Consider the following 14,324-nt stretch of genomic DNA (forward strand, 5'->3'; position numbering starts at 1 on the left):
ATCTAATTTAATAGGGAAATCGAACGCTTTCAATCTAATCATAGGTTGTTGTTGTTTTTTACATAGAGACCGTAGATTTACTTAACCATAAATGAACGACCTCCGAAACCACTGTAGTGCACCTTTGAGGTGAAAATGAGCATAAAAGCCGTAGAACAGAAGGCTCTAAGGGAAACGCTGGCGGCAAATATGAGAAATAAAGACACGAGGTTCCTCCTCAGACACGGTCAAGGCTGTACAAGGCATTTATTGGTGAAAACCGGTATGCCTCCCACTCCACCCGATTCCTGGCGTTCATGCCACTTCAGCAGGGAGGCATGTCGCTGAGTGCCGCGTAGCGACCAGTCACGTGGTGAAAAAGCTGCCGCTCGATGTCCCCTAGCAGACCACTGGCGCCGATGCGGAACAGATCTGGCTGGAGCCATTCGTCGCCGAGCTCTTCCTTCATCAGGAACTGCCAGGAAAGCGCGTCCTTGGCAGTTCGAATTCCACCGGCAGGCTTGAACCCGACCTGGAGGCAAAGGATGTGGGGCGATTCTCATCATGGCGAGCCAAAGCCGTTTATAGTGAGAGAGTTTGGCCAATGGGCAGAGCTTGTTGCCTGCCAGAACCAGCAGATTTTGCGGTAACACAAAATGGCGTTACTTCTTTGTCTGTGAAATAGCATAGAGTTCCTATGAGTCAAGGCCACGAAATGGAGGACGGAAGTAGACATCGCCCGGTTGTCAGACTATGCTGCTGTGGTTGCCAGGCTGTGAGAATCTCCTTAAAAAGGCCAAACTCTCTCAGTATAAACGGTTCTGCGGCGAACGTGCGCGAGACGACACCACCTGGAGAAATCAAAGCCCGTGCACTAGCGTTTTGACGTCCTCATAGTGAGGCCGACTGCAGGCACCGATTGGATGCGAGTGTTGTGTGGACGTTCGGCTTGGACTCGTCTCCAATCAAAGAGTCAAAGGACGCTCAGCGTCGAACTCAGGCCCTACAGGCCCTGTTGCCGAGTTGCCGCCATCCAAGTGTGATGATGTTCCACAGAGGTAGAGGAAGCAGTTCCTAGGCTTATTTAAGGTGGTGTGGCACAAGGTCACCACTTCCCTCCCTGATCCCCCGCATCTTTTCCACTAGATGGCATCGTCTTCCTTAGAGGACAACAGTTTTTCCGTCTGCTGTAACGCTTCGTAATGTTGTGGCGCAAGCGACGTCGCACCAAAAAGCATCACACGACGTCACAGTACGACGTTGTAGGGTCAGTCACTTCACGTTACATTCCGACATGATGCATATGACACCACATGACTGTGACACAGTGTGACCCGACACTCCGTCCGATGACATGACACTGCGTCACTTTTACGCCGGTTCAGATTCTGCCGCTAAATTTAGCTATCGAGCCATGACGGACAGGTGCACACTATCTCACGGTTTGGTGGCCCCAAATGCCATCACATTGAAACCACTGTCCAGGTTGCGTAAGTCAACGCCCAGTTTAGTCGTATGCATGTATCCATCCTTTCACCCATGACACTTTTTGAAGAGAGCATATGAGACATGGACAAATAAGTCGAAACATCAAAGAAGTAATCTGGCTTGCAGCCGTGTTCTGCCATATCGGGGAGGCAGTAAAGTAATGTCAAGGGTGCAGGGATGTATTTTACGAGCCTTCAGTAGCCAGAGAGTGTGGATATTTCAAACAGACCAACACAAAAGAGCAATATCAGTATTGTGCTTGTTGTGCTATTTCGGCCAAGGTGATCAACCTGTCCCCTTCTGCAACATTCCAGCAAAATAAAGAATTCCCGTCATCACTGCGCCAAAGGCTTTTATCGTTCTCAATGCCAAGACTAAGAGAGCGTTCTAGGGAACTTGTTTTGCACATCCGATATGGTACAGTGGGCCCTCCGGTACAAACTGCGCATGTGCGAGCGAGTCTTCTGCGGTGCCACATGTGCAGTTCTTACCCGAGGGCCCATTGTACCATATCAAATGTGCAACAATGGCTCCTTAAAACTCTCTAATCACGCAATTCTCGCTACTACCGAGTTGATGCAGTACATATTGTAAACTTTTTTTTTGAATTCCAATTGCCAATTTAGATAAGTGTGGGCCGTGCATGATTCAAAGGTGTAATCAAAAAATACTTTGAATTAATACTATCTGAAAACTGTAAGTAGCAGTGAAGTTAAAGCTAAGGGCCTCCGTGAACTTGCACACTTTTGGGAGCCAATCAAAGCTGCGCAAGCCCAAAAAGGGAAGTTGGCTTCTCCCCGAGCACAGCTGCACTGTGGAGAAGCGACATCCACGGAGTGAACATAGCTACCTTGCATACCTCGTTTTGTCACAGCACAGACACATGTTTAGTGGCCAAATGCTCCTTCAGAGCAAGATGGAAAACAAGCAAATCGTGTAGTAAAAAAAAAAGTGGAATTTGGCGAATGCTGATGTGACAACCCACGTTGCACTAAAGTTTCAAAGTAGAATGGCAGCTATTATCCGAGAATATACGTTAGACTGCGATGTTGTGACAAGCTGCGTGCGTCAGTGGTCATATTTGTGCATTTCAAACTGAGAATTTAAGAAATGGTATTTGGGTATGGTGAGGGATCTCTGCATCCCACCACCATGGTCTAGGTGCTCTGCACTACAGTAGGCATAGTTTAGCTCACACCCCTTGTATAATTGCCACCTCTATAAAAGGCTTGATCGTTTAAAGGCAAAATAGATAAATAATATGATTACAAGTAAGTAAGCTTAGGCAATGGTTGAAGAGAAGTTAGGAAATTACTTTTACAAATATAGCTATATTTCTATTTAAAAACCATACTTATTGCAGAATTGCGTGAGGGAGAATTAAAATGTCTGCTGTGCAATGAATGCCAATGTATGCAGTTAACCACATATTGAGCACTGAACTTCAATGTGTGATAAAATCACTAATAATGGGTTAATCTTAAAAGTGCTCCCAACATTGTATTCTCTACACTTCGTAGTATCTAGTCATATGCTAAAGAGGATATTTTTTTGAGTAGAGTTTTCTCTATTGTTCCACCAAACAAAAGCAGGCGAGTTCTATTTATCTTGAGGACAATTCTAATGACTGAGAAGATGACCAGATATTTGAAATCAACATAAAAAGATGAATAAGCTTGTGCAGTTTCATTGAGTTTGGTCATAAATTAAGAAAAAGAGCTCCAAGACCAGTGTTCCCCCTTAAAGGGGTACTCCACCGTTTTTTTTTTATTGTCTCCGATTTGCTTGAAATTTCGCTAAACTAACCAACAAACATTGCTAAAATAGTATCCCAAATATTAGGTCAAAATATTGTTTTTTCGCGAAGTTATTGAATTTACAGTTTTGGTCTTCACCATGTTTTTCAAACTGAAAGTCTCTACTGGCAACAACAACAAAGTGACGTCAGTGGAAGGCAGGGGTTAACTTTTTGGACTACAAAAGTTGTTCCCAACGGATTTGAAGCAGTTTCTTGGTGTCAAATGACTGCTTTGGAAGCTCGCTCCCGTATCCGCGCTCCAGCACGGAACAAATGATTGGCATATTCTATTTCTAGACTACTTGCTCGACTGGCAAGCCTGCCTGCCACTGACGTCACGGCACTGAAAAGTGCGCGAATATTTGAATATTAGTTTTTGCACCATTTTCATTTGCCGATTTCACAATACCTATGATGAATTTCGCGATGCTAAATAGCATACTGGAAAGGCTAAAGGCCGGGGAGTCAGAAAATATAATTAGTTGAGGTAGCTCAAAAAATCGGAGGAGTACCCCTTTAACCCGTCACAGACTTTAAGCAAAAATAAGCCAAAAAAATGCAAGGCCAAGTGTGAGCCATAAGGCCTTAGTGACTTTGCTGGCTAGTACCTGATATCAGACTAAAAAATTTACACGCTGAGGAATTTTATGCGACAAGCCCGAAAAAGCAGCATCCACCAAATCAATTCAACCGACCGTAAAAAACCGATCATGTGCCTCCGTCACAATACGTGCCCACCAGGGCTGCGCAGAGACACCCTAAAAAGCGTCCCAGAATACAAATACTGAGATACATGTATTTTTAGGCCAAAATACATATACTGAGGCACTACATTTGTGTTTAAAGTAATGGGATACCCCGAAGATACTTTTGCAAAAATGGCAAAAGAAGTGTCCCGGAATGCAGATACAGATATATACTGAAATCCCCTTTTTACTGCACATGAAGACACAGTGCATATGATGATGCAGTGCATTTCAAACAAGGTCACATGTATCGCAAGTATCAAATATAAAATGAAATATAAACATTCAAATTCTCGACCAACACATACTGTAAAATGCCGAGCAAGCGCCTACTCAAAATTTGAAGAGAATCACGAAAAATGGGGAATGGACATATCTGAACACATCAATTTTTTTTCAGAAGTTTCACATTTTGGGGGAGGGCGCTTCGTGGGGAATGGGCGGATGCACGGTATTCTACGGTATATGTATTTAATCAGAAAACAAATTTGCAAGCTTCTAATTAAACTTCAGCATCAGAGCATCAGTAGCTTTTCAAAGAGCTTATCATCGAGGCACTGACAATTTGGTCATACTACAATACTATACTCTATTTTTATCTTATGATGTACCGCAGGAAAGGCTACTAGCGCGAGCTCCTTGCTCTAGGGCAGATCTCCGAAGCACAAGCTCTCATACATTAAGGGCAGCTGCCAACGCTATGAGCTCGCACTTCTAGCCTTCACTGCGGTACAACATAAGGTGAAACAGAGTATACAGAAAGTAAAAAGCTCATCTACCGCCGCCAAAACGAATAAATACCGCCTTGATGGAAGGGAAGTCCTGGAACATTAAGACGTCTCTCCTGAGAGTCCTAAAGGCAGCGAAAGATTTCCGTCTTCACATATCTGTCCTGATCTTCTGACTGTCTTGGAAGTCATACAAGACGTGGACGTGCTCTGCCCGAAATCAGGCCTGTTTTGCCTCATTTCCTGTTTGGAGTATTCCGATTTTTATTGTTTGCCGGTAACTTGATATGCGAGGGTGCGTCGCAAACTGTTGTCCTAAAAAGACACTGAAAACGTGTTCATGCTCGCTGAGGTCTTTATTTTAACATGACCTCTAAGAGCCCAACTACCCAAAACAGAGTTTGCGACTTGAAATTCATTTTCTTTTCCGCCCAAAACAGTCGGTCGAGAACTGACCGGTTTCAGTCACACTCACTCTTGTTTCCATGGTCACGTGGCATTCCAACTATGTGTACCGAATATAGTCAAAGTCCTGGGTTATCTAAGGCACACATTCAATAATAAGAACGGAAAAAATTATAATCCCCATCTTTTGTGACCTCCAAAGAACTGCAAATACGTTGATTGAAAATAAAAGTAAAATATAGCACTGGTCACAGGAAGTATATATGTACTACATCATACTCAATATGGTGACGTATTGCGGTCTGAACGACGCGACGGCGATGCAAAATAAACCAACGTTGCGACAGGCTGGGGGTGCTACTTTGAAACTGTTGTTCGTGGTATTAGCCAATTGACCTTCAAGGGCAGAACATCGAGCGGAAGCGATTGAAGTGCGGAACAATTGCACGAAAAACGGTTCACGCAAGCTGGACGTCGTCGTCTGCTGCTTCAAAAGCTGGAGGAGTGGAGGAAAAAAAAAAAAGTGGTCTGGTGCAGCCACGTGACATCCTGTCACGAGTTTCCGTACTCGTGTTTCAGTTTCGAACAGTTAAGCTTATTAATATAGTAAAAATATATGTGACTCTGCAGCAAAATATTGATTGGGTAGTCTTCTGACACCATTTAAGTGCTTTGTTATGTGGCGGTTTCATATTATAAATTCTGTACCCCTCGCACAAGTTGATTTTTCACAACAAATGTATAGCAATACCTAAACCTGGCAAAGTATCAGAATACAATCAATACATAAGAAAAGTATTTCACTACCGACATGCAAATATATTTCTGAAGCATATCTCAATAGAGATATACGAATGCTCGAAAGTATCTCTGCGATACAGTTGCAATACATTGGCATAGTGATTCTGCCGAGCCCTGGTGCCCACCCGCTACTTTTAAAATGTTTGAGTACTAAGCAAAGCTCAAATCAAGCGCCCACCCCAGACTTTTGAGACCACATAGCCAATCGAAATGCTCCCCCTCGTCAGCCGCTTCTCCGAGCACACCAGTGCAAAGCAATGAAACCCACCCCATTATCTGCCCCCTTTGCATTTTTGCTCTCGAACCTAACAAGCACACATCCCCCAGACTTTCTGGGTTATTTCAAAATTTTGGGTGGACACTTACTCGGTATTTTTAAAGTATGTTGTTGCGAAACTGGCTGTACACTCGGCACCGAGTGCCCCTATCCCTAAGAGCCAAGTCGTCCATCAATGCAATGTGATCCCTTAGCATATTGTGCTTACCTTGATGCCTGTGTCCAGGTAATAGTCCCAGATCGCTCGAGCCATCACGATACCCACGGGCAAAATCGCATTAACACCCTCCTTGCCAGTTGAAGTCTTGATGAAGTCCGCTCCTGAGTGTGAATGAAACAACTTAGAACTCCCAAACTTTTACTACAGCACTGCCCATGTTCAGAAAACGGCAACAAAATATGAACATGCGATGTCTCAGTATGAGCCAGGTTGAAAGGGCCCAAAGCAATTCTGTCGCAGAAATCAGATCTAGATGTCTGTTCTTGCTCATTCTTTCCCCATGACCAAGCCTCACTAGCAATGTGTTGCTATAACGAAAAACTAGGAGAATGTTACTTTAACTACGAATGTGCTATGTGGGCAAAGGCTCATATTAGGCTTCAGTGGTTCAGATGTGAAATAGTGACTGTTGAACCATAGACCTAATCTGCCCACTTTTAGCACCGCTAAAGTAGTTTGGTTTCGTGTCTGTGGATCACTCTGCTGCCCCTGGCCTAGGTCAGCCAACTAGAATCAATGTACAGGTTAGACAATCTGTATTTCCTTCACAAGATGTTTCTCCCTAAGCATGTACACCGAAATTAATAGTAGTCAGGGGTCGGTGTTGCGGTACTTGCTTTCCTCCGATTCAAAAAAGTAAAATAGCTCTCTCTGTTCTCCACAAAAAAGCAATGTTTTATGCACAATGCAAAGGGACAACTAGCGCTGCTAATAAAACGTGCTTCCAATCGACTTCACTTGGAGGTTTTAAACGGATTTTGTCAAAGCTAGATTAAAGGGATACTGCAATGAAATTTCGGCGCTTATTTTATGGTCTATATGTGTTCAAAGGAGCAGTATCACATCGAACACACCAATATCTTGTTAACAAAGTCTCGAAAAATAATTTTAAAACAAATTAAACGACTAGCAAAGAGCACGTGTGAATGTCGCTAACGCCTCGTTTGTAATGCGCGTCTAGGAACCTTGACAGCTAGTGACGGTGAGTGTCTCGCCTCCGGCCACGATGAGAGAAGAGGGGAAGGAGGAACTCCCGTCTTCCCGAGAATCCCTTCTGTGTGTTCCAGAAGTAGCTGTTGTCCCCCTACAAGATTATAAAAGATAAACACGTCGCTCAAAATTCGCACAAAAGCAGCCGCTTCGGTGGCTGGAACGACTAGGCCCTCCCCTCGACGTCAGCCTCGCCGTAGCTTTGCTCGTTCCGAGACGACGTACGTCACGATTGCGTCGGATGTCACGTGCTCTAAGCTGGGCCTTGTCCGAGCGCTTGCTAGAATGGACCGTTTATAACAAAAAATACAGCCACCAGGCTCAAAATACAAACGTGCGATTGTCACTTACGGATATTGTGGATCATATTCCACCTATTTTTGAACACGACGGATATATTTCAAATAGAAAGGAATGCGAAACAAATTTTATGAATGAAACATACAATACTTGCACACAACAATAGCCACTGTAACTTCAAAGAGGTAGCACATGTTACAATGCCAAATATTTGTAGCATGGGAGAGCTGTGCCTTTGAACCATAATTGTACAAACAGGTTACTACGGTATTGAACCATGGTTAAAAGCACTAAAAAAAGACGTACACGAGATGGAAGATACGCTACTCACAACTGTATTGGGAAAGGAAGATGGAAATACATATATATATATATGATACACTTATCGTCACCCAGGCTACTCATGCGCGAGATACAAGAGCATAAACCGTTTACATATATTTATCGAAACAACGAATCTCAGCATTATACAATGCTATTGACGTGTCATTGTGGTCTCCTCTTCTTGATAAAATATGCCTCTTGCAGTTTGTGTGCCCTTTGAATTCTGCTTCTACCGAGAATCTTGGTATCGCCGAAGCGTGGCTCGCATTTGCAGGCCCTACAGTGCGCAAGCAACTGTGCCCCGTCATTTGTCTTTAAATTTTGCGCGTGCTCTCTTAAACCGTCAATCGTGCATCTTCCCGTTTATTATGCTCTTGCATATGCTCTTGTATCTTGCGCATGAGTAGCCTGGGTGACGATAAGTGTATCAGATATATATATATATATATATATATATATATATATATATATATATATGTATTTCCATCTTCCTTTCCCAATACAGTTGGGAGTAGCGCCCGTGTTTGTCTTCTATCTTGTGTACATCTTTTTTTGGCGCTTTTAACCATGATTCAATACAGTCAACACCAACTAGCCCACCAACAAGTTCTTTTATAGGTTACTACGGGGTGCAATAGACCAGTGCAGGGTGGTCATTACATTCTGAGTTGGGGGACCACTCTCTGGGTCTAGATTTTCCTCACAAGCCGCCGTATGCAAGCAAGTTTCTTTTATAACATTTGTCCAGCAAAAGATACACTCAATTCATCATCATACAGCGAATGTCTCCTCCACGAAAGCTAACATATATCTTCCCCGTCACTCCTTGCGTCGCAAAATATCTTGTCGATGGCTTTTCCGTACATATTTATTTCTTATTAAAATTAAATAGAATATATTAAGCTAATCCTGGGCTAAAAGATCATCATCTTCCTTCTCTTCGGTGTATTTGCCCATTGCATTGCCCATTGCCCATTAATTAAAAGTTGGAATTCACCACCGTTGCATTCACACTTTCATTCCCAAAATGTCACCTGGACAGAATCACCCACCTTCTTGCATCCTTACTGTCAATATAATCAGTTGAGTCATTTAGAATTGCAAAAACTAACCACTTTTGATAATGCAAACCTTGAGCGCTCACATTTTCACTGCATATTTGCGACAGTATTATTTCTATCCTGTATATTGTTTGTTTTGTTTTAGCCCCTTCCCTCTGTAATGCCTGTGGGCACCGAGGGTATTGAAATAAATAAATACACAAAATAAAACTTAAAACAATAGATCTCACAACCAAAGATGTCAGAATGTCAGCTGACATTCTCACATTTTCTGGGGACCAACTCTCTGAGGTGTGGTCAGCACACCAAGTAAACATTGTACGACGTACCGGCCATCATGCAGACCATGCTCGCCCTGTAGACATTCTGCAGAGTCCCCAGTTCTCCGGTGGCAAGGATGGTTTTGAGGTGGGCTTTCCCACATGCCTTCTTCATATCACACACCTCGGAGTAGACAGCTGCACAAGAATGGGTTCTGCGAATCACCGACGGTTGTGATACGATCGTTCTCACAAGAGGAGGTTCTCAACGTGTACCAAAGATGTCAAAAAACAATCTCATTTCTAAAATTAGGGAGTATCATCAAGACCAGACTAAATCGTGTTCCTACGAAGAAATCCAGATCTTTGCCTGCCTTTTACGACAGATAAAAAAGAACTTGGACGAGGAACTCAAGGGTGAAGAGTGGCAAAAATATTTCACTTATGATTTGATTAGACAGAATACAGTTGTTTACAGGTGTAGGTTCTAGGAAGGATAGCACCGTGCCATACGTGCCACTGAAACGCCGTCACAGTCGGCACGACGCTCAGACCCCCAGGAAGACTCAACTCGCTTAGAACCACTTTAGGAAACACAGGGTGCAGAAATACGAGCACTTTGCTCACTGCAGTAAAGAGACGATGCGAAGCGCAAACTCGACTGCTTTTTTTGTAGGGGTTGTGGTGACATCAGAACATCGAGCTCTGATTGGCTTCGACTGAAGGATAGTGGGTAGACCTCAAGGCAGCTTGCTTTGAGGTCTACACACTATCCTTCAATTAGAGCCAATCCGAGCTAGGCCGTCTGACATCACCCCAACCCCTACAAAAGAAGCAGACGAACTTGCGCTCTGCATTAGACTACAGTCGCAGACAGCCGAATAAATGCAGGTCGTGGCGACCACCGAGGATCTTATTATCGCCCCAACGAGACTGCGGCATTAGCCGAGGGGAAGGCAGAAGAGCGAATCACAAAGCAACAACCGGCGCGCTCCCTTTTTGTTAAACTGTCAATGGCTTTAGCGTGACATACCAGCTAGAGCCATTTAATTGTGCCTGACTATCGACACTCCCAACCTTTTTCTCAGGACCGCGTTTCGTCGCCACACTCGAGCGTCGTAATTCATTCGCTGTTTAGGGCTCCCGTCCCGTGCATGTACGCCTAACATACACTTTTCATTTCTTTTTCTACAGGCATCAATATGGCTGAATTCTGCCACATCTGCCATAGAGAATGACAGACGACGTCTACACTTCTGGCCACGCGGACGCCATGAAATGCGGTGCTTCAGTAGCATTCAGTAGCTATCGGCACACCACCTCACCAATATGGATCCTGTCCAAACTGAAGCAATCGAGGAAGATGCTTGATACTGTGATCCTAAGGCTTCCAGTGCAAGCGACATGAAAACATTACAAGCTACACCGCAGTCCTGTCCACCAACTTTGAAATGAAAAAGTCTTCGTCCGAATGCCGAAGATACTTCAGCACACGCAAAAAGGCTATGCTCCATTTCACCTTACAAAGGGTCACGGCAGTCCCCACGGGGCATCCCAGCCGGTACAATGCTATGAAAGCGTCGTATGACTATGCACCCTGGGCGTCGCTGCGCCCCGTAGAAGATCATGTGACACTTGCACTGCACTGAACTGGCTTAAAAATGGCTCACGGCACCCGCTGCTGTCCAACGTAAGGCAAAACGGGGCACCGAAGGTAGAAACTCACTTTCCCAGTCGCCGGTGAGAGCGGCAGCACGATTGATGACGATGTCGATCTCGCTGGCTCCATTTTCAACGGCGTACTTTATCTCGTCTAGCCTCGACGACAGCCCATATTGTCCCGTCGGAAATCCAGTCGCTACGGCGGCAATCGGAATTGGCTTTTCGAGGTCCAGCGTGCCGAATGCTTTGACGCAGTCAGCGACCCTGGCAGGGTAAACGCACACCGCTCCGGTCGTTACGACTGTAACAGAGGATTACTTTGTCAGTTGAAGGTTTCATGCAAACCAAAGCCAAACGCAGCGCCAATCCAGTATAGAAGCAACCGCAATAATTGCATTTCCTAATTCCCCAGAAAATATAAGAAATGTGCCGTTACATCTATATTTGTTGATTGGAACCCTCACTGCTACCCATTTAACAGAAACACAAGATGGCCACTTTGATGCAGTTTATTCTAACCAGTTGGCGTAGCACAGTAAACTTTACTATATAAGCTAGTGCCATGATTGTGGCATTCCGCCACATTGCTGGTTTTAACAACGGGCTCTGTCATGGGACAAAAGCAGGAAAAGTGAGCTATGGTGCATTCGACTATACGCGTTGCACACAGTGTAATAAAGATGATAAGCTGCCTCCTAATATGCTTCATTCTAAGGATTGAAGGGGAAAAGCTGTTTTTAACTGGCTCCCAGAATTGAACTCTATGAAAGAAACCAGAAAGCTTTGTGAATTCTATCTTCCAATCTAAAGAGCTCGAGCTAAAGGGACAGCTGCAAAACTTTCTTTCACATCAAGAAGGCGTCACAAACTTAAGCTTTGCAATCATAAGCTGTATTAACACAGCATTCCTGCTGTAGGAGTGAAGAGATCAGTGAACCAGCTCTCGCGATAAAAAGTTTTCCAGAAAATTAACCGAGGAGAATCGAAGATCGGTTTCAGCACACTTGCCTCCTTTCTCGATCCCAAGGCCGTCAAGAATGTCCGCACGAATTGGGTTGGCTGCTTTTGAGCAGAGGCGATGAACATTACTGAAGGTGTCGTCACCCGACAATGTTGTCAAGTCGATACAAGTGACCGCTCGCAGAAGCCATGCTGCCTGTAACCAGTCCAAGCAGTGCAGTTGGTGTACGGGTAAAAAAAACAATGGTCACGACACACTCCCTGAGAGTTTAATCAAATGCAGCCTTCAACTTTTCTGAAAATGTATCGATTTTTTCTTTACCAGAAAATGTGACTAGCAAACTTTTCTCTCAAAGGAACAGCATTATACTGATCTTAAAAATGCACAAAAGACGAGGACAGAGTAAGAAAATAGGTACGACAGACAAGCGCTCATTATGTCCAACATTTGGTCGGTGCAAATTGGCATATAGGCAATTTTTCTCACTGGTCAGCGGCAGAGTATCATAGGTCACATATTCGCACCCAAGAATGCAAAGCCAAGTGCAACTAGTTGCATACCCTACTCGGTTTTGTCAATGGCCGTGTCACATGTACTACACGCTGTCGTGCGACGACAAGGAAGTGAAATGAACAAAACTAACTTCTCTCGTTCAATGCTCTACCCTTCCAGAGACGAGCGTACAACATTTCTAATTATGAAAATTAACCGATTACATCTGAAAGGAAACCTGGTGAGCCAAAAAATTATGAAATTCCAGCTTTGTTTTATTTTTGTGGTAAATTACTTCATACATTATAAAACTTAATAGGAAAAAAAAAAAAAAAAAAGCACGGAGGACGGCGAGTTTCGCGAAAGGTTGGGGCCCATACAGACGGATGTGTCCGAACGACTGACCTTCCATACCCCTAAAGTAATAAATAAAAAAAATGGCACGTGAGATTAACCGGCCAAAGTTATAAGCGACATTTTTTTTTTTTTTCTACATGGTGTAGCAGTTATAAGTGAGAAATCAGCCATCTGGCCTAGCTAATCAATCAGTCAGTCAAACGTGTATTACCCCAATATTGGTTACCCGCAAAGTATGAAAAGGGGCCTAGCCAATGGGCATCGATGCCAATGAACATCATGTCACTGGCAGTGACAGGTATCCGGTACACAGCACCGCACATCAGGACGCCGATCTAATGTGCGAATACAGAATGCAGTTTCCAGTTTTTAGTGGCTAGAATGGCAAAGGATCCGTTTGATAGGAATCCACCTGGTAGTCTTTCTTGACCGCCCTCCGCGTTGTCAACACAGACGCTCTCTGTCGGACGGCCGGGAGGTTCACCTCAACTCTGAGGTACATGTCGGGGTCTGGAAAGAGAGCAATCCAAGTCGAAACATTTAAAACACGGGGACAGTCTCGAAGAACTGCGTTCCAGCTCAGATTTGTTGCGTTTACGGAGGCATTTGTCATAAATCGTGAAAGCGTACCGTGCTTCCGACCGGCATTGCTGTAGCTGTCCATTTTTCAGCCGCACGAGAAGCTTGGAGCGTGGGGAGGCAAGCTAAGAGGCTTTCCCCGAAGTACGAGCGGACTGTGGCATGAGCGACTACCGATAAGATAGGGCCATTAGGCCGAAGTAACAGTAATCAACTAATAAAATGTTTTGCGCCGGATACTTGAGGCATTCAAAATGGTTGCCAGGTAGGTGCCGCCACCTCGGGAGTTATAGAATAAGTAAAATACTTTTGCTTAACCTTGAGCAGTATAGGTGGCGCTTCCGGTCCGGCAAGCGGGGCAAGCGAAAGGTAAGCGTCTTTGAGATATTTGGAATATGCATTCAGCAGATGTCGCAACAGATGCATCTTCTGACAATGGCGGTAGAGAACCTGAATGCTTTAGGTGGCGTCAGATGAATTTTGGCAAATAACGGGGCTACGGTGGCTATAGTAACGGGGTGTGGCCCGTGATTGTGGGGAACAACGTTGGTGGGGAGCGCACCCAAAGCATCTACTGAAGTTCCCGGGATGGCCAAAGCATGGCGCTTGCTAACTGACTTCTCTTTTGTACGTCCATCTAAACAGCAGGAGTGGAATCGTTTCTCTATTCGCCATCACCAGAAGCTAGACCGCTGTGCACGTATTCGCCGCAGCATTCCTGTGCGCTGATATCGAAACGATCTTCAGTCACCATAAAGGCCCGTTCACACTCTTGCGACTGCTTGCGACCTCTTAAACCTGGGTTCCTTAAAACTTCTTAAACCAGAGAACACACTGGCGCCATCTATTGGGAAGCAGTGTAAACTCGGCGGTCTGGCATATTTTTTTTTATTTCT

General features: G+C 44.5%; 1 protein-coding gene across 1 annotated transcript; it reads right to left on the reverse strand.

The window, feature by feature from the left end:
- Positions 1-227: 227 nt before the first annotated feature.
- On the reverse strand, positions 228-13,708 carry LOC115320946 (deoxyribose-phosphate aldolase). The gene is made up of 7 exons (XM_029981179.4): positions 13,480-13,708; positions 13,262-13,359; positions 12,048-12,195; positions 11,104-11,340; positions 9,447-9,575; positions 6,431-6,543; positions 228-511 (listed from the first exon to the last, which is right to left on the reverse strand). The coding sequence occupies exons 1-7, from the start codon at positions 13,511-13,513 to the stop codon at positions 305-307; spliced, it is 966 nt and encodes a 321-aa protein (XP_029837039.3). The 5' UTR covers positions 13,514-13,708; the 3' UTR covers positions 228-304.
- Positions 13,709-14,324: the final 616 nt, after the last annotated feature.

This window comes from Ixodes scapularis, unplaced genomic scaffold (assembly GCF_016920785.2).
Source record: "Ixodes scapularis isolate PalLabHiFi unplaced genomic scaffold, ASM1692078v2 PGA_scaffold4__175_contigs__length_147842914, whole genome shotgun sequence".
Taxonomy (NCBI): domain Eukaryota; kingdom Metazoa; phylum Arthropoda; class Arachnida; order Ixodida; family Ixodidae; genus Ixodes; species Ixodes scapularis.